Here is a 22,450-nt window from a genome sequence, read left to right as displayed (position 1 = left end):
ACACCCGGTCACAACTATGATGAGTTATCGGTGCAAATATTAATTGTTGAGTCACACACACAAATAGGTAAGTAAGTAAGTAAGTAAGTAAGTTTATTCAGGTATACACAAATACAGTTACATAGAATTATCATACATAGCAGCATATGTGTAGAGAACCTAGGATAACCCAAAAAAGGTGAGTACACACACACACACACACACACACACACACACACACACACACACACACACACACACACACACACGCAGAGGCCAGGAGCTGTGAATCGACCACCGCAACCACAACTTGGTGAGAACACACACGAGCAGTTCAGACATTGAGGACATCACTTACGAGAGGCCTCTTGGAGCTAGCGATCACGTGGCTCTGAGTTTTGATTATATAGCAGAGTTACAAGTGGAGAAGGTAACAGGAATTGAATGGGAAAAGCCAAACTATAAAAGGGAGGACTACACAGGTATGAGGAACTTCCTGCAGGAGGTTCAGTGGGACAGAGAACTGATAGGAAAATCAGTAAACGAGATGATGGAATATGTAACAACGAAGTGCAAGGAGGCAGAGGAAAGGTTTGTTCCCAAGGGAAATAGAAATAATAGGAAGACCAAAGCGAGTCCTTGGTTTACCCGAAGGTGTAGGGAGGCAAAAACTAAGTGCACCAGAGAATGGAAAAGGTACAGGAGGCAAAGGACCCAGGAAAATAAGGAGATTAGTAGAAGAGCCAGAAACGAGTATGCACAGATAAGGAGGCCCAGCGACAGTACGAAAAGACATAGCATCGAAAGTCAAGTCTGACCCGAAACTGCTGTATAGCCACATTAGGAGGAAGACAACAGTCAAAGACCAGGTGATAAGGCTGAGGAAAGAAAGTGGGGAACTCACAAGAAACGATCGAGAAGTATTTGAGGAGCTCAATATGAGATTTAAGGAAGTATTTACAGTGGAGACAGGAAGGCCTCTGGGGGGACGGAACAGAGGGGAACACCAGCAAGGAATATACCAACAAGTGTTGGATGACATACATACAAATGAGAAGAAGGTGAAGAAGCTGCTAAGGGACATCGATACCTCAAAGACAATGGGACCGGACATCTCCCTGTGGGTCCCTAGAAAGGGAGCGGATATGCTGTGTGTCCCACTTACCACAATCTTCAACACATCCCTGGAAACTGGGCAACTACCTGAGGTATGGAAGACGGCAAATGTAGTTCCCATTTTTAAAAAAGGAGACAGAAAAGAGGCATACTATACAATGACATGTATAGTATGCAAAGTTATAGTGATTATCAGGAGGAGAGTGGTGGAGCACCTGGAACGGAACAGGAGTATAAACGTCAACCAGCACGGATTCATGGAAGGCAAATCCTGTGTCACAAACCTTCTGGAGTTTTATAATAAAGTAACAGAAGTAAGACACAAGAGAGAGGGGTGGGTTGATTGCATCTTCTTGGACTGTAAGAAGGCCTTTGACACAGTTCCTCACAAGAGATTAGTGCAGAAACTAGAGGATCAGACACATATAACAGGAAGGGCACTGCAATTGATCAGATAATACCTGACAGGGAGGCAACAACGAGTCATGGTACGTGATGAGGTATCACATTGGGCACCTGTGACGAGCGGGGTTCCACAGGGGTCGGTCCTAGGACCAGTGCTAGTTTTGGTATATGTGAACGACATGACGGAAGGGTTAGACTCAGAAGTATCCCTGTTCGCAGATGACGTGAAGTTAATGAGGAGAATTAAATCAGATGAGGATCAGGCAGGACTTCAAAGAGACCTGGACAGACTGGACACCTGGTCCAGCAACTGGCTTCTCGAATTTAACCCCGCCAAATGCAAAGTCATGAAGATCGGGGAAGGGCACAGACGACTGCAGATGGAGTATAGGCTAGGTGGCCAAAGACTGCAAACCTCGCTCAAGGAGAAAGATCTTGGGGTGAGTATAACACCGAGCATGTTTCCGGAAGCACACATCAACCAGATAACTGATGCAGCATATGGGCGCCTGGCAAACCTGAGAACAGTGTTCCGATGCCTTAGTAAGGAATCGTTCAAGACACTGTACACCGTGTACGTCAGGCCCATACTGGAGTATGCAGCACCTGTTTGGAGCCCCCACTTGATCAAGCACGTCAAGAAATTAGAGAAAGTGCAAAGGTTTGCGACAAGGTTAGTTCCAGAGCTAAGGTGAATGTCCTATGAAGAAAGGTTAAGGGAAATTGGCCTGACGACACTGGAGAACAGGAGGGTCAGGGGAGACATGATAACGACATATAAAATACTGCACGGAATAGACAAGGTAGACAAAGACAGGATGTTCCAGGGAGGGGACACAGAAACAAGAGGTCACAATTGGAAGTTGAAGACTCAGACCAGTCAAAGGGATGTTAGGAAGTATTTCTTCAGTCACAGAGTTGTCAGGCAGTGGAATAGCCTAGACAGTGACGTAGTGGAGGCGGGAACCATACATAGTTTTAAGACGAGGTTTGATAAAGCTCATGGAGCAAGGAGAGGACCCAATAGCAACCAGTGAAGAGGCGAGGCCAGAAGTTAAGACTCGACCCCTGCAACCACAAATAGGTGATTACACACACGCACTCACACACATGTACGAGTGCACAAATACACGTGCACACACACGTGGTAATGCTTTATCCTCATCCTCATCCTCATATCCGACATAGACAAGGATGTCAGCCACAGCACCGTGTCTTCCTTTGCAGATGACACCCGAATCTGCATGACAGTGTCTTCCATTGCAGACACTGCAAGGCTCCAGGCGGACATCAACCAAATCTTTCAGTGGGCTGCAGAAAACAATATGAAGTTCAACGATGAGAAATTTCAATTACTCAGATATGGTAAACATGAGGAAATTAAATCTTCATCAGAGTACAAAACAAATTCTGGCCACAAAATAGAGCGAAACACCAACGTCAAAGACCTGGGAGTGATCATGTCGGAGGATCTCACCTTCAAGGACCATAACATTGTATCAATCGCATCTGCTAGAAAAATGACAGGATGGATAATGAGAACCTTCAAAACTAGGGAGGCCAAGCCCATGATGACACTCTTCAGGTCACTTGTTCTATCTAGGCTGGAGTATTGCTGCACACTAACAGCACCTTTCAAGGCAGGTGAAATTGCCGACCTAGAAAATGTACAGAGAACTTTCACGGCGCGCATAACGGAGATAAAACACCTCAATTACTGGGAGCGCTTGAGGTTCCTAAACCTGTATTCCCTGGAACGCAGGATACATGATTATATACACCTGGAAAATCCTAGAGGGACTAGTACCGAACTTGCACACGAAAATCACTCACTACGAAAGCAAAAGACTTGGCAGACGATGCACCATCCCCCCAATGAAAAGCAGGGGTGTCACTAGCACGTTAAGAGACCATACAATAAGTGTCAGGGGCCCGAGACTGTTCAACTGCCTCCCAGCACACATAAGGGGGATTACCAATAGACCCCTGGCAGTCTTCAAGCTGGCACTGGACAAGCACCTAAAGTCAGTTCCTGATCAGCCGGGCTGTGGCTCGTACGTTGGTTTGCGTGCAGCCAGCAGCAACAGCCTGGTTGATCAGGCTCTGATCCACCAGGAGGCCTGGTCACAGACCGGGCCGCGGGGGCGTTGACCCCCGGAACTCTCTCCAGGTAAACTCCAGGTAAACAGGGAGTAAAGTCAAGGTATTTTTCCAGAACGGTCTGTACTATACCACTGTAGACAATATACTTTGACATATCTTGAACATTTCTGAGTGAGTTGTCTCTGAATTCATTTATTTTATCGCAGTCCAGTGCATAATGATGAAGGGTGTGACAATAGTCAATCTGGCAAAGTTTACATTTCGTTTGGTCTACATCTGGTGGTGGTGATTTAACCTGCCATAGATACTTATAACCCAGCCGGAGCTGGGCGACCCAAAGAATGAACAATTCTGCGTGACTGTGATGGTGCCCGTGTGAAAAAGCTCCAAACCCGCTGTAAGGAGACAAGTTGATATTTCAGCGGATATGATGGGTTAGCATAATTAACTCTTGTTCTAACACTACTATGTTATAACCTAAACGAGATTAGCGGAGGGAGGATCCCCCACTCTTCTACAAGAGCTAAACGGTCCACATGCTTTATATATAAACACGCAAAATTCTAGCGTTTATTTTTTTTTGTAGTCGCTGCAAATGCTAAGGTTTTGTATCAAAACGATTTATGCTTCAAGACAAGAGCACGTAGTTAAGTACAGGAGGTTGAGCCATCTGCATGCAAAGGAAAGCCAATTGATTATAACTGGAAATTATGCAGACAGTGAACGCGGAACCAAAACAGTTGGGAAGAGGAAAGAGTGAACCATGGAGACTTTCTATGGTTATTCGGCGCAAGGAGTTGTGGAGGCTGGAGACTCCGTTCAGGAGGTTAATGATAGAATGGATGGATTTTACATGAGACATGCATACTAAGATCATGAAGGTGTAGACTGAAGGGGCGTAATACAGAGGCGACGACGGAATAATATAATTTGATAACGTTTATAAGAATCATAGCCGAGGGATCATAAAGATTACGAGACACTTATAAAATAATGAAGATGGTGGGTGTCAGTGCAATCTAATGATAAACAGACCCTGCATTACTGCATTCGACGAGAAACGACTGAAAGGTTAACTTTAAAGAGTAAAGCGTAATCCTTAATTGTGACTATAAACTAATCAAGAAGCAGTGTTGTCCATAAACTAGTTTACAAAAACCTAAAACCTGGAAGAATGGTAATCAGGTTTGATCCATAGAAGTGATGGGTAGCTTCAATTCCCTGGATCAAGAACGCTTCACCAGCATCAAGGCACCACCATTCAAAGATTTTCGTACATTAAATCTACTAAGACATGGAGCATTTTAACGAGGCTATGTGAGGTCTTGAAGTCTCCACGATAGGTAATCAAAGATGACGCTGCACTTTTAAACTTTCACAGCTCGTCACTAGAGAAGTCAGAGTGGGATGACGAGGATAACGGAGATGACAGGGACGAAAGAGTTGATAGGAATAGAGGAGATGACAGGCAGTTTTGTAACCTTTCCCCCATTTTACTTAGTTTTTTGACGTGGTACTCAACGTCGCTTTTTTAACGTTTCCATTTTTTTCCAAAATCTATTTGCTTTATTTTAGGCTGGGTTATGTTAATTTAGGTTGGCTTACATAAATCTATAAAACACATATTTAATCATTAATACCTAACTTAAAAAAAGAAAAGGCCACGACACGTCTGGCAATGAGGTGGCTGAGGATAAACTAAAAACGTTCAAATATGAACCGTATTACTGGTCTTGCGACAATGGACTGTAGTTCTGGATGAAGAGAACTTGATGCCACGTAACGTGACTTTACCAGAAGTACAGTCACTAGCGCGTAGCAACCAGACAGCCATCAGCTCTCTCTGCCAGCATACGCAACAGTGAAATAATCAACATATAAGGAAGAAAAAATAGCACAAAAAAAGCTGAAATGCGTTCATAGCTTTTCCGGAATAAATTTCTCACTACCAACTTTGCTGTACAGCGCTGAATGACCCTTACGGGTTTAACGGTTTCAAAGAGCATAATAATAATGTAAATACATTAATGAAACTTAGGGTACTCCTTCGTCATTAACGATTCAAAAGGAATGAAGCGATTAACTGAAACAAAATTTTTGACAAATATTTCTAGAAGGTAAGGCGGTTTTTCAGTCTAAAAACCCGGGCATTGAATACGATGCGGTATCACCAGGTGGCAGCAGTGACACTGTCCAGGTTATAAACGACTGTCGTAACGAATTGATGGTCAGCAAAGGCATTACATATGCATGTTTCTTAACGAAGTAAAGGGTCAATGAAGTAAGAACCTTTCTGAAAGCCAAACTGATGAGGTGACAGACAACCCTGAGTCTCGAAACATCACATTTGTCTCCTATAAATTAAATGCTCCAGTAGTTTATAAAATGGAGCTGATGTCAGCGACGGACTCATCGTGGCGCATCTACAAGTATCTGTTGTGGGAAAAGGGGGAAGACCACTGTTCTTTTCCACTGAAAACGTAAAATGTTATCTACCAGATCTGAAGAGGTGCAAATACTGGAAAATAGAAACGTGCACATAATTGATCCAGAAGCTGTAGGTCTACACTTTTACAAAGTTGATGTAAGCTCTAAGAGTGTACATAGCGCATTATAAGGTTCACTTGCATCCGAGGTGAAATCAATTGGAATGGATTTTGTGGCTGATTTAGAAGTTATCTAGTCGGGAGATAACGGGTGCTCCAGGAACCGTAGCTAAATGATGACCATCAATGATAAGGATAGGAGTAGTGGCAGGGAAGTACTTCCCCTGCTATCATTCGCATCTTTCATTTCACTTATGAAGACGGGCACGCCGGCAAATAATCGTAGTTATTCTAATAACCTGCATGACGTCTTCTTTCAATGCAAGAAGCTTATTCTAGCTGTGGGGAACTATGGGTATACCATCTGTATAGACGACAAACCACATGGCTCCGTTAGTCCCCGGTGCCGTGGCCACCGTACCAGAAATAGCGCCAGCCATATTATCTATAAGCTACAATCTCCCTCCACGGAAAGATTGAAATCTTCCCTCAGAGTTTTACACCCCTGGAGGCTATTAATCCAGTACAATCCAAGAAAGCAAAGCAATAACATTTCTGTTGATCCAGTTCTCTTCCATAGTATACAATTTACAACCCACCAATGCTCAGGTACCTATTTACTGCTACATGAACATAGAAAACAGGTGAAAGAGATAGATGTCCGTACGTCTGAACTCAGTTGGGGATAGAGCCTGGGTCTTTTGCAGTGTGATCCGAATGATGTACCACTGAGCTCCCTACAGAATACTATTATGTTGCGTGTAAATCTATTTATTATCAAGTAGTAGGCTCTTATACGCAGCTGCAATCTTGTCATTTTGAAAATAGTTTGCCATTTGTAAAGGGGGGGGGGGTTGGAAGGGGATTACAGTGATAAACTGTTTTTTTCATTTTTTCTAATAAAAATTAGGCTAATGTGATTTATGAATGACGAAAATTCAAACACAATGTTATTTGATAAATTAGACACATGTGCAACTCTTGGGTATCTTTATTGAGGAAACGTTTCGCCACACAGTGGCTTCATCAGTCCATACAAAGGAGAATCTTGAAGAACAGGAGGAGAATGAGGTAATCAGTCCCTCAACCTTGAGTCGATGTGGTCAGTCCATCAATCTTGAATAGAATTCTATTCAAGATTGATGGACTGACCACATCGACTCAAGGTTGAGGGACTGATTACCTCATTCTCCTCCTGTTCTTCAAGATTCTCCTTTGTATGGACTGATGAAGCCACTGTGTGGCGAAACGTTTCCTCAATAAAGATACCCAAGAGTTGCACATGTGTCTAATTTATCAACATGTCGGTTCTCTGAACCATTCATCTACAAACAATGTTATTTGACACTAATTTAATGGTATGTAGAATAGAGGGTTTCTGTGGGTTATGACTGATTAGGTTAGTGATCCATTCAAGTCAATTGTGGAAATCAGCCCAGTAACTTGCCATCCCATTTCTATCTGAATTCTTACCTCTAGTTTACACATGATGCAGTGTAGTAGGCCGGTTGTAGATATGTTGCATCTCTGGTGGGCTGGGGGCTGTGGTAAGACCCTTCACAACTCGGCTCCAATAAAGTACAAGGAATCCGCATTCAATGATACTGTTACATGGAGTGTGGGAGCCTTTGGTACTTTGGCAGGGAATCCCCGAGATGCTTGTATGAGTCACAATCTGCAACTGCCTTGATGCACGAGGGAAGCTGCAAGCTGGTTTCATAGGTAACAGTGCATTGTAATGGGTTGTCGAATGGTAGAGTACTTCACTGCACCTAGGCCTGTCGTAGGGTAAGTCATCCTAATTAACTAAGCCGTTAATGGATCTGCACGATTGGGCAGCTTTTGGTCACCAGCTTCACTCGCGCACAGGTTTTTGCGACTGAAGGGTAGGCAGGAGATGGTCGCTCGTCGCAGTGGCTTCATCAGTCCATACAAAGGAGAATGGTGAAGAACAGGAGGAGTTTGAGGTAATCAGTCCCTCAGCCTTGAGTCGATGTAGTCAGTCCATCAATCTTGAAAAGAATACAGCATATGTGCGGAGAAGTAACTCATATACCGTAGGCAGGAGAGGTGCAGCAGTCGTAGGTGGTATCACATTTGTCCAGTGTGGAAGTAGGTCATGCCCAAGGGTTAGGCAAGTGAAGAATTCCCTGAGTGACGAAACGTTTCCTCATTAAAGATACACAAGTGTTGCACATGTGTGTAATTTATTAACTTGTCGATTCTGTGAACCATTCATCTACATTCCTGTCTGACACAGCATCATCTTGGGATCTTAATACAGGAAATTCTTCACTTGCCTAACCCTTGGGCATGACCTACTTCCACATTGGACAAATGTGATACCACCTACGACTGCTGCACCTCTCCTGCCTACGGTATATAAGTTACTTCTCTGCACATATGCTGTATTCTTTTCAAGATTGATGGACTGACTACATCGACTCAAGGCTGAGGGACTGATTACCTCAAAGTCCTCCTGTTCTTCACCATTCTCCTTTGTATGGACTGATGAAGCAAGCCACTTTGTGGCGAAACGTTTCCTCATTAAAGATACCCAAGTGTTGTTCATGTGTCTAATTTATCAACTTGTCGGTTCTCTGAACCATTCATCTATATAAATTAGTTGTATAAACTAAGAATGGAAAGGGAAATGTGGTACTCGCTCATAGGCATAGGTGGGTCTGATCGTCCCCCCCCCCCCCACTAAGGAAGGTTTTAACGGTTCGGGAAATCAAAAACCATGATTTTCCATAAATGGATTTATAAAATTTTCTTTTATCAATAAAGTTTAGGCCTCGGGAGAACCAGAGTTGTTTTTCCCCCTGACCATAAGTTAGTTAAGGCACATCCTGGAGGTATTTTGTAAATTAGGTCATTATCGACATTCCACTCATATTTCCATTTTGTACTTTTTTATGACGTTTTGATAAAACCCTATTTGCATTATTAGCCCGGGAGAGTTAACGACATAGGGTAACGAAAAAAAAAAAAGCAATGTAACGCATTTTCTATGTGCCCGGAAGAATATGATCAACAACAAATACATCATCTCCAGTACGTTTCCGTTATTTCGAATGCCCGCACAGCAGGACTAACTTTCTAGGTTTAAAGAATTACAAGGAATGTGGATAGCAGAATAGAAATCCAACGGCAGGGGAGAGTGTCAGCTGGAGGACGTAGAGAGATGTGATATATAGAGCAAGGAGACGAGCTATAAATCTAGTGAAAACGTAGTGTTGGGAAACCATGTGTTAGGGCGTAATAAATGACTGTCAGTTGGGGGGGGGGGAAGAGAGAGAGAGAGAGAGAGAGAGAGAGAGAGAGAGAGAGAGAGAGAGAGAGAGAGAGAGAGAGAGAGAGAGAGAGAGAGAGAGAGAGAGAGAGAGAGAGAAATACTTTCAAATGAGCTGATGTAGGTAACAGTTCTTAGCTTGCCAATAAAGGAATCCTTAACCTGTAAATAGCTTGAGAAAACGCAAATGATGATCGTCTCTAGGCACCATGATGGTAATGCTGGTGCAGTAGTAAGGATGAATGGGAGGGTGTTGGAACCTGGAGAAGAAATTGATATCCTTGGGGTGAAATTTGACTCCAAACTAACCATGAAGAACCATGTTGTAAATCTTGCAAACAAGGCAGCCAGGAAGCTTACAGCACTTCGCCGTATCTCGCATCTGCTTGACAGTAGGGGTTGCAAGATTCTGTACGAGGCACAAGTACGCTCACACCTTGAGTATGCTCCACTTTCTTGGATTGCCTGCCTCCCCTCTCATCTGCGACTGCTTGACAGAGTGGAGAACAGAGCAAGACGTCTCATCTCTCGCCTGGACCCATCCTGGATAGATCTGACATTTCAGCAGAGCCTTCAACATAGGAGGGATGTGGGTGGCCTTACTGTTATGTACAAGGCCAATATTGTCAAAGTACCATACTTGGATCCACTTCGAGGACAGCGTGAAACAAGCTTTTATGCCACAAGACGGGCAGAAAGCAGCAACTTCACTCTGGCTGTACCCTTCTCCAGAACATCACTCCATCTGAGATCATATATACCCAGGATGACTCGAGTATGGAACACATTCGTACAGCATAATGATGTCAACAAGATAAAGTCAGTTGATCAAATGAAAATGCTGGCCCACAGATGGCTCCAACTTCATCCTGTTCCCTACTTGTATGTCTCGTAACAATAAAAATGCTTTCAAATGAGCTGATGTAGGTAACAGCTCTTAGCTTGCCAATAAAGTTAGGAATTCTTAACCTGTAAATAGCTTGCCAATAAAGCTAGGGATCTTTAACCTTGTCAAACCCTGTGTAAAGAGAGAGAGAGAGAGAGAGAGAGAGAGAGAGAGAGAGAGAGAGAGAGAGAGAGAGAGAGAGAGAGAGAGAGAGAGAGAGAGAGAGAGTGGTGCAGGCTGTGATGACAGCCTATTAGAAGAGTTAGTTTTGTTAGATTTGAAGGCGATCAACTATTCACTAATGTTCCAATTCAACTGACCACTATTGTTATTACAATCAGAACTAAGCGCTAAATCCACAAGTCAACTAACCACCAACATCAATAACACCGATTAAAATCTCGATGCATATACAAAGGGATACATACCTCTTGGTACGAATACACTGAGCTGACAAGCTAGCAAGAGATGATTTGAACATTCATTTATGAAAATATAACTACACAAATTAGAGTATGAAAAGAAACCTTGTTTGTATGACGAAAATTGGTAACAATCATTAAAAGTGAACAGTTTCGTCACTATATGTAACAATGAAGACAAATGAGAACAAATTCCCAGGCCCTGATGAACTGTTTGCAAGGGTTTTAAAGGAATGTAAAAAGGAGCTTAGCAAACCTTTGGCTAGTCTTTTCAACATATCACTACAAACTTGTGCCCGACAAGTGGAAAATGACAAATATAATACCTGTTTACAAAGCAGGAGACAGGTCCTTAGCTTCGAACTATAACCCAATAAGCCTTACCTCCATAGTGGGAAAATTTATGGAATCAATAACTGCCGAGGCAATTCGTAGCCACCTTGATAGGCATAAACTGATTAATGAATCTCAGCACGGTTTTACAAAGGGGCGTTCCTGCCTTACAAATTTATTAACTTTTTCACCAAAGTATTTAGTGAATATGGTGTATATGGACTTCAGTAAGGCTTTTGACAGAGTTCCACATCAGAGGCTATTGAGGAAAATTAAGGCACATGGAATAGACATTTGCTCCTGGGTAGAGGCGTGGTTGACAGATAGTCGGCCCAGAGTTTGCATCATTGGGGAGAAATCAGAGTGAAGGTGCGTCACGAGTGGTGTTCCACAGGAGTCGGTGTTAGGCCCCTTGTTGTTTACAATTTATATAAATGACATTGATAAGGGAATAAATAGAGACATAAGCAAGTTCGCTAATGACACCAAAATACGCCGCCTAATTCATTCAAATGAGGACATTAGAGCACTCCAAGAAGATTTGAATAGACTGATGCAGTGGTCGGAGAAGTGGCAGATGCAGTTTAATATAGACAAATGCAAAGTTCTAAACATTGGGCATATAAACTAAATAATGTCAAAAAGGATTTGGGAGTTCTGGTTGGCAGTAATCTAAAACCAAGACAACAGTGCATAAGTTTTCGCAATAAAGCGAACAGGATCCTTGGCTTCATACCAAGGAGCATAAATAGGATTACTCAGGTTGTTCAACTCTATATCTTTGGTTAGGCCTCAGATTATGCTGCACAGTTCTGGTCACTGCATTACAGAATGGATATAAATGCACTGGAAGACTTACAAAGGAGGATGACAAAGGTGATCCCATGTATCGGAAATCTTCCTTATGAGGATAGACTGAGGGCTCTGAATCTGCACCCTCTAGAAAAGCATAGAATTAGGGGTGATATGATTAAGATGTATAAATGGAAAACAGTAATAAATAAAGGAATATAAATAGCGTGCTAAAAATATCTAGCCAAGACAGGACTCGCAGCAATGTTTTAAGTTGGAAAAATTCAGATTCAGGAAAGATATAGGAAAGCACTGGTTTGGTAATAGAGTTGTGGATGAGTGGAACAAACTCCCGAGTACCGTCAATAAAGCTAAGACGTTATGTAGTTTTAAAATAGGTTAGATAAATACACGAATGGGTGTGGGTGGGAAGAATTTCAGGTACGTTAGACAAATTTTTGGGTAGAATATAAGCTGTGTTTCATGGATCACTGACTACCTACCTACATCATAAAAAGTCAGGTGTTGTTGAGGGTGACAGCGAGGTGTAGGCTCGTCCTTATATGCCTTCCTGTTAACCTTTTATTATTATAGTTCCTTGATAATGTACGAAGTCACGAAAGCGCTCGGAATTTCGCTTTTTTTCACAGTGGTTGTTCTGCATATATATATATATATATATATATATATATATATATATATATATATATATATATATATATATATATATATATATATACAAATGTGTGCAAACAATCGCAGACAGGCGATCTTAACTATGCAAGACAAGACAACCCAAGTACATTCATACTTCTCAGTGCGTCATCAGGAGTTATGCAATGCTGCAAGGCAGCAACTGAAGGGGTGATGGGAAGTTTTCTCAGAGCAGCGCAGTGCGGGTCTGTCACACACACACACACACGCACACACACACACACACACACACACACACACACACACACACACACACACATATATATATATATATATATATATATATATATATATATATATATATATAAAGATGTGATGACATTTTTTATCCCATACAAAAGATCAACACACGTACCAGACTGATACAAATGCTTCAGCTTATATTCACAATTCCAGTGACTTTGATATTGCTTCTGCTTGCTGTAGTCGTAAATATTTGTTTTTGCCTCTATAGTAAGTATTTTACGAACGTACCTACCTGAAAATGATGATAGGAAATTACGGTTACATGAACATACGTGCCTCATGTGTGACAATGTGGACACTGATGAAGGCCGTAACCATCCGCATGAGGGTCGGTCATTGAAACACTTCGATACACAATAGTGTTCATTAACTTACTTTTTTTTTCTGAAAATATATCGAAGGATAAAATCATTGGCTATGGGTGGTCAACCAATGTTGCTTAGTCTTTTAAAAGATCATTAGACAGTTCTTGTCATGAATAACAATAATTTACAGTTACTGTAAGAAACTGTAGAACACAACGGCTAATCTTACACAATAGCACAGCACAGTTCCTATAATAAACTGCAGTTGAGCACAGCTATTTAGGTTATGTGTATCAGTGCCACAACAGAACGTGAGGGGCAAGCGGACACGAGGTGGAGTCGACGGAAGTCGAGTGTTAAGTAACGGGCGGAAACGACGTCTTTTTACTCTGATTTGGTCAGCCGCCGTAGTGGCCAGTATTTGCAGTTCGCGAGCCAAGTACATACTTGACAACCTGAAGTATGTCGCGCATAACGGTCCATCTCCGAGAGGAAATGGAGCAGCCTGGCTTGTACAACTGTTAAGACTGAAATGACGAAACCGTTCCAGGTTCAATAAAATCTCCAACCCGCCACATACTGGACTGGTAATGTTAGCAGCAGCCATCAACTTCAGCCCTACTACATACTTTTATGAGAGTTTTCTATAAAAGCTTGCAGCAGTAGGGTTGCTGTTGGTGGTAGCTGCTAATATTACTGGTCCAATATGTGGCGGAATTATGATTTTTTTTACCACCTATTATTATTTTAATAATATGCAGATATATACATGCTCAAGCGAGGGTTATATCAAATACATTAGAGTGGGAAGAATGTAATAAGGGGTTTTCTTCAACAAGCCGACGAATATGGACCATGCAAAGAGTTGAATAAAACTTCAAGACAACGCTTATCTAAAGGAAAGCTTTATCAAGTCATGATAAAGCTCTCCTTGAGCGAAACGTTGTATTTATTAATGAAGGCTTATTCTGCCATCTTTATATCACTCATCTGGATTAGTAACATTCTTAAGGTTATAAAAATTAAATTATCAAAAAAATGCAACACTCCCGGAAGTAATGGTAACGGGAGTCATAACAAAATCATGGAAATATATACGATTATGAGAGTAAATTAAAGTTTAGCCTAATGGAAAATAATACACTGATACATTCATAGGAAAACTGGATGGCGTGAACCAATTTGAATTATAATTTGAAATAATTTACGCATCATTGCATTTTATGAAATTAGAGAATAAAATCTGAAGCGCAATAGTACTAAAATTACATTTTATGATAAAATCTAGTAAGAATATTCTATCGTTAGCAGTAAAAACACGTTTAGTTCTAATTATGGACATATGTATAATTAAAATTGGTGGAAAAAATGCGTCAAAATACAGCTAAAATTCAATAATAAGTAAAATCTAATATCAATTTAAGCGTATCATGAAGAATAGTGAAACTAAATATAAATTAATATATATATATATATATATATATATATATATATATATATATATATACAAATATATATATATAAATATATATAATATATATATATATATATATATATATATATATATATATATATATATATATATATGTCGTGCCGAATAGGCAGAACTTGCGATCTTGGCTTAAATAGCAACGTTCATCTTGCCATATAGGACAAGTGAAAGTTTGTGTATGCAATAATTTCACCAAAATCATTCTGAACCTAACGAAAAAAAATATATTTGATTGTGTTTGTTTAGTACTAAATTACTGTAAACGTATTTAAAATATATTTAGTTGGGTTAGGCTAAAATAAATTGCTCTTGTTATAATAAGGTTAGGTAAGTTTTCTAAGATTCTTTTGGTGCAAAATTAAAATTTTTCGCATTAACATTAATGAAAAAAATATATCTTCAAACGTATAAGAGAAAATTTCAGAAAGGACTTAATTTTAAATGACTTCTTGCTAAATGACCAGTTTTACATATGCGGCACATTATATATATATATATATATATATATATATATATATATATATATATATATATATATATATATATATATATATATATATTTTTTTTTTTTTTTTTTCAACAAGTCGGCCGTCTCCCACCGAGGCAGGGTGACCCAAAAAAGAAAGAAAATCCCCAAAAAGAAAATACTTTCATCATCATTCAACACTTTCACCACACTCGCACATTATCACTGTTTTTGCAGAGGTGCTCAGAATACAACAGTCTAGAAGCATAAACATATAAAGATACACAACATATCCCTCCAAACTGCCAATATCCCAAACCCCTCCTTTAAAGTGCAGGCATTGTACTTCCCATTTCCAGGACTCAAGTCCGACTATATGAAAATAACCGGTTTCCCTGAATCCCTTCACTAAATATTACCCTGCTCACACTCCAACAGATCGTCAGGTCCCAAGTACCATTCGTCTCCATTCACTCCTATCTAACACGCTCACGCACGCTTGCTGGAAGTCCAAGCCCCTTACCCACAAAACCTCCTTTACCCCCTCTCTCCAACCCTTTCGAGGACGACCCCTACCCCGCCTTCCTTCCCCTATAGATTTATATGCTTTCCATGTCATTCTACTGTGATCCATTCTCTCTAAATGACCAAACCACCTCAACAACCCCTCTTCTGCCCTCTGACTAATACTTTTATTAACTCCACACCTTCTCCTAATTTCCACACTCCGAATTTTCTGCATAATATTTACACCACACATTGCCCTTAAACAGGACATCTCCGCTGCCTCCAACCGTCTCCTCGCTGCTGCATTTACCACCCAAGCTTCACACCCATATAAGAGTGTTGGTACTACTATACTTTCATACATTCCCTTCTTTGCCTCCATAGATAACGTTTTTTGACTCCACATATACCTCAACGCACCACTCACCTTTTTTCCCTCATCAATTCTATGATTAACCTCATCCTTCATAAATCCATCCGCCGACACGTCAACTCCCAAGTATCTGAAAACATTCACTTCTTCCATACTCCTCCTCCCCAATTTGATATCCAATTTTTCTTTATCTAAATCATTTGACACCCTCATCACCTTACTCTTTTCTATGTTCACTTTCAACTTTCTACCTTTACACACATTCCCAAACTCATCCACTAACCTTTGCAATTTTTCTTTAGAATCTCCCATAAGCACAGTATCATCAGCAAAAAGTAACTGTGTCAATTCCCATTTTGAATTTGATTCCCCATAATTTAATCCCACCCCTCTCCCAAACACCCTAGCATTTACTTCCTTTACAACCCCATCTATAAATATATTAAACAACCATGGTGACATTACACATCCCTGTCTAAGACCTACTTTTACCGTGAAGTAGTCTCCCTCTCTTCTACACACCCTAACCTGAGCCTCACTATCCTCATAAAAACTCTTTACAGCATTTAATAACTTACCACCTATTCCATATACTTGCAACATCTGCCACATTGCTCCTCTATCCACTCTATCATATGCCTTTTCTAAATCCATAAATGCAATAAAAACTTCCCTATCTTTATCTAAATACTGTTCACATATATGCTTCAATGTAAACACCTGATCTACACATCCCCTACCCACTCTAAAACCTCCTTGCTCATCCGCAATCCTACATTCTGTCTTACCTCTAATTCTTTCAATTATAACCCTACCGTACACTTTTCCTGGTATACTCAGTAAGCTTATTCCTCTATAATTTTTACAGTCTCTTTTGTCCCCTTTCCCTTTATATAAAGGGACTATACATGCTCTCTGCCAATCCCTAGGTACCTTCCCCTCTTTCATACATTTATTAAACAAAAGTACCAACCACTCCAACACTATATCCCCCCCTGCTTTTAACATTTCTGTCATGATCCCATCAGTTCCAGCTGCTTTACCCCCTTTCATTTTACGTAATGCCTCACGTACCTCCCCCACACTTACATTCTGCTCTTCTTCACTCCTAAAAGATGGTATACCTCCCTGACCAGTGCATGAAATTACTGCCTCTGTTTCTTCCTTAACATTTAAAAGTTCCTCAAAATATTCTCGCCATCTACCCAATACCTCCATCTCCCCATCTACTAACTCCCCTACTCTGTTTTTAACTGACAAATCCATATTTTCCCTAGGCTTTCTTAACTTGTTTAACTCACTCCAAAATTTTTTCTTATTTTCATTAAAATTTCTTGACAGTGCCTCTCCCACTCTATCATCTGCTCTCCTTTTGCACTCTCTCACCACTCTCTTTACCTTTCTTTTACTCTCCATATACTCTGCTCTTCTTATAACACTTCTGCTTTGTAAAAACCTCTCATAAGCTACCTTTTTCTCTTTTATCACACCCTTTACTTCATCATTCCACCAATCACTCCTCTTTCCTCCTGCCCCCACCCTCCTATAACCACAAACTTCTGCCCCACATTCTAATACTGCATTTTTAAAACTATTCCAACCCTCTTCAACCCCCCCACTACTCATCTTTGCACTAGCCCACCTTTCTGCCAATAGTCGCTTATATCTCACCCGAACTTCCTCCTCCCTTAGTTTATACACTTTCACTTCCCTCTTACTTGTTGTTGCCACCTTCCTCTTTTCCCATCTACCTCTTACTCTAACTGTAGCTACAACTAAATAATGATCCGATATATCAGTTGCCCCTCTATAAACATGTACATCCTGGAGCCTACCCATCAACCTTTTATCCACCAATACATAATCTAATAAACTACTTTCATTACGTGCTACATCATACCTTGTATATTTATTTATCCTCTTTTTCATAAAATATGTATTACTTATTACCAAATTTCTTTCTACACATAGCTCAATTAAAGGCTCCCCATTTACATTTACCCCTGGCACCCCAAATTTACCTACTACTCCCTCCATAACATTTTTACCCACTTTAGCATTAAAATCCCCAACCACCATTACTCTCACACTTGATTCAAAACTCCCCACGCATTCACTCAACATTTCCCAAAATCTCTCTCTCTCCTCTACACTTCTCTCTTCTCCAGGTGCATACACGCTTATTATAACCCACTTTTCACATCCAATCTTTATTTTACTCCACATAATCCTTGAATTAATACATTTATAGTCCCTCTTTTCCTGCCATAGCTTATCCTTCAACATTATTGCTACTCCTTCTTTAGCTCTAACTCTATTTGAAACCCCTGACCTAATCCCATTTATTCCTCTCCACTGAAACTCTCCCACCCCCTTCAGCTTTGTTTCACTTAAAGCCAGGACATCCAGCTTCTTCTCATTCATAACATCCACAATCATCTCTTTCTTATCATCTGCACAACATCCACGCACATTCAGACTTCCCACTTTGACAATTTTCTTCTTCTTATTCTTTTTAGTAATCTTTACAGGAAAAGGGGTTACTAGCCCATTGTTCCCGGCATTTTAGTTGACTTTTACAACACGCATGGCTTACGGAGGAAAGATTCTTATTCCACTTCCCCATGGATATAAAAGGAAAATTAATAAGACCAAGAACTATTAAGATAAAATCAAAGAAAACTCAGATGAGTGTGTATAAATAAATGTGTACATGTATGTGTAGTGTGACCTAAGTGTAAGTAGAAGTAGCAAGACATGCCTGTAATCTTGCATATTTATGAGACAGACAAAAGACATCAGCAATCCTACCATCATGTAAAACAATCACAGGCTTCGTTTTACACTCACTTGGCAGGACGGTAGTACCTCCCTGGGTGGTTGCTGTCTACCAACCTACTACCTACAAATATATATATATATATATATATATATATATATAATATATATATATATAATATATATATATATATAATATATATATATATATGCAATAAGATCACAGTAAACAGGTGATTTCAGAATATGCAAAACAACCACTCTGAAAGAATAAGAAATTCCAAGCGCTTTCGTGACTACTCACATTATCAAGGAACTATGAAAGTAAAGCATCCAAGGAAGCTATATAAGGGGTCTGGCCGGCACCTCACTATCAGATCCCACAACGTGCCGAATAGGTAAAACTTGCTATTTTGGCTTAAATAACAACGCTTTTCTTGCCGAATAAGGCAAGCGAAAATTTGTGTTTGCAATAATTCCGTAAAAATAAAAAAATATATTTCATTGTATTTGTTTATTAAATTATAAAGTTATCCACAATATATTTATATAGATTAGGCTAAATTTTCTAAGATTCTTTAGGTACAAAATTATTAATTTTTATATTAACATAAATAAAAAATATATCTTTAAATGCGCAAGTGAAAAATATATATATATATATATATATATATATATATATATATATATATATATATATATATATATATATATATATATATATATATATATACATATTAAAATGCTGCAACTATTGAAGTGGAAACAATAAGAGACCGGTGACCAAGGTAAACTTTCACTGTATTAATGACAGAATCAGCGTAGTAACACCAGACCCAGCGTAGTGTATCTGCGGGGCCCATATCCTTGTAGTAACTACTAGGTATGAAGACAATATGCAAACTCTTACTGAACAACGTTGTACCAATAAGAGCTTGTTCCACAGCGTGTCTTCAGCATTACGCCACAACATTCAGCTTGTACCACTGTTGCAGATTTGTTAAAAATGACATAATACTCTAACGTGGTAGTAAAACTTCGACCAGGGAGTGAAAGGTGTGAGATTAAGCTTCCTATGTTTGCGCAAGATGTGTACCACTGATGACAGGGGGAAGGTGTTTGTCTTGTGTACTTGTGGTTTGTAAGTGTTACAATTGGTCTGAGTGATTTCAGGATTGTTTTTGTAGTCGTAAAATCTGTGGTGTTGATACAATTGACGATTAAAGAAACTTCAAAGCATTTTTAAGTGTACACAATCTGCAAACATATTTTTGTTCATTAGAAGCACCTATACTTGATGTAAGTTTTTAATTGTTGTAGCACTTACTACCTCTTGGAATTATGCTTCTGGATATTTCGGTTAAAATACGGAAATTTAAATTAATTAACGTTAATGGAATCTAACCAAAATTAAATTATGGAGGGAGTAGATTGTTCGGGGAGGTGTAGGGACGTTGGTGGCTCGGTAAAACACCACAAGCTTAGGTCAGCAACTGGAGTTTGCGTGAGACAGGAACGAGCGAGGGGTGCACTGAGACAGAAAGCTGCGGTGCTTTTCTTTACTGCTTTCCAATAGGCTTTCCTCCTGGATGTACGCTTTTATGTTCACACATACGCACGTGAACACGCATGTAGTCACGGGTACAGTGATATGCACGCAAGCATATACACATCCCTCTGCAGGGCGGTGGCGGAGACCTACCAGAAGGGCGGTAGGGAGAAACTAACCTAAGGGAGGTGGGGGGACCTACCTGCAGAGCAGTGGCGGGGTCGCCGACGCCGTTACTTCCTGCCTTGACTGCGTAGTGAAGCAGTGTCATGTCAGTGAGGGCATCTCTGTCATCCACGTGGCAACCCATGCTCAGCACCTGGAACCAAAATATTATTATACCCGTAACCAGGCAAGGTTTACCCCACACCAGTATGAGGTATCTACCGTACCCCCTCCATAATTAAAAAATTACCTCTTTTTTTATACCACTTTCAACTCTTCTTTTGGTATCATATCAGTGAAAATAAGATCCCATAAAATTTTAGCTAATATCCTAAATGTGCTTCCAAGAGACAAAATATTAATTTTTAAATACCCTTGTAGGGTCCAGTTCCTTGGCCCTTCATTGCATCACAAATAAATTACAATGCAACGTACGTAACTCAGATCAATTGTCGTAGCAACTGAATCTTTTAAATCGTTTGCGACAATTGGAGCACTCCTATTATGACCTTTGAGAAAGATCTAACTTTCCTAACAGACTACAAGGTAAGAACAGGTCAAAATCTTTTCATCGTCTTATCTCTAGTCTAGATGGACACCAGTCCTTGTGCGAAAGACAACACTTTCCCACAAGTATGGCTGGAAGAACTTCTGTGCAGAGAATATCATTATTTGTAGACAACGTTTTGTTCTAAACAGAGCCTCGTCGTAAGGTTTGCTCTGCACAGTCTTGCTACCAGACACAATTGTTGTTGGTCAGAAAATTCTGATACAAGTTTAAGAGCAAACGAATCATTTTGCGAGAACTATCATAGTGGGAACAGTTTGTGATTATTATATTCACCAAAAGTTGCTAAACCCGAATGGGTCATTCGGGTTTGCGATAAATATTACGCTGGCAATAGTTTATAGCAAAGTATTCTGAAATCATATCACTAGTCCTTAGGATCAGCCCTGGGAAGTGGAAGGTAATTAGGTTTGATCCGAGAAAGGAAAGGTCAGCTCCAATTTCTTGAATAAAGAGCAATCCACCATCAAGGCATCCTCCCCCCCTTCAAGTTGAAAGGGGGTGACGCATAGTGCTGTATGCGTGTGGTACTGAAGTGAAAAAAAAATTGTGAGAATGGAGCGTTTTTCCACACGTACACGATGATGAGTGAAGAGTTTCTCTGCCGTGAAGAAAGTCAGAGGCACCAGAACATGCCTTTATTGGAGGAACATTTCGCTATAAAACTTTTTTTTCAGGTCAAGGCTTGAAAAAAATACTGTCCTGTACAGTGAAAGGTTGTTCCAATAAAGGTTTGCTCTCTTGCATGTGCCTTTGTTTTCATTTCTGTCGTCAGTACGACCTTCAGCAGACCAGTTTCTCTCCAGGTGTCCCAACATTGAGGTCAATAACGTCTTTTCTTGACTAACATTATTCACGATTATAAAATGTTTCTTAAAAGATTATCCAACTTTTGATATAAAAAATGTACTATTGTTCACATGATACAATGCTCATGAGAGATTCAGAAAAAAAAGGCTGCAGAAGTTAGTGGAGGACTTTGCATTAGGTGTTAAAGAAAGTTGAAAGTGAATGCAAAGTAATTCAAGGTGATGCGAATGAGTAGTTTGGGTAAGGATAGTCAGGAAAAAAGACAAGTGTTTCCTGACACGGGTCTTAGATGATGACCCGCCGTTGGAGCCTTTGGTCATCTGACCGAGGCCTTCCGCTGGCTTACCGGTCCACCCCTTTAAAAATTATGGTCATAGTTAAAACCATTAGGTTTTTTGTGAATAAATGGAGGCCAGATCAAGTTGGGTGTATAAAGGTAATATGTATGTATTAAGATATACTAGTCTGTGAAGACAATAAATGACAACAAAAGAGTGAAAGAAAAGTGCAGGAGCGTTGGGAGTCAATGGAAAGAAACTTGTTAATGGGTGCTAAAAGTAGAATTTAGCATATAGTGGTGTCGACGGTATTATATTGGCG

At 40.1% G+C, this 22,450-nt stretch overlaps 1 protein-coding gene across 2 annotated transcripts in view; it reads right to left on the bottom strand.

The window, feature by feature from the left end:
- The window catches only part of LOC128694395 (CAP-Gly domain-containing linker protein 3), a 99,480-nt gene that overhangs the window by 32,962 nt on the left and 44,068 nt on the right, over positions 1-22,450 (bottom strand). For both annotated transcript variants that reach the window (XM_070097950.1, XM_070097951.1), the window contains exon 5: positions 20,510-20,626. In XM_070097950.1, coding sequence (XP_069954051.1) covers positions 20,510-20,626 — 117 coding nt within the window. The remainder of the gene's footprint in view (positions 1-20,509; positions 20,627-22,450) is intronic.

Source organism: Cherax quadricarinatus, chromosome 60, assembly GCF_038502225.1.
Source record: "Cherax quadricarinatus isolate ZL_2023a chromosome 60, ASM3850222v1, whole genome shotgun sequence".
Taxonomy (NCBI): Eukaryota; Metazoa; Arthropoda; class Malacostraca; order Decapoda; family Parastacidae; genus Cherax; species Cherax quadricarinatus.
This window is presented reverse-complemented; position numbering and strand designations above follow the sequence as displayed.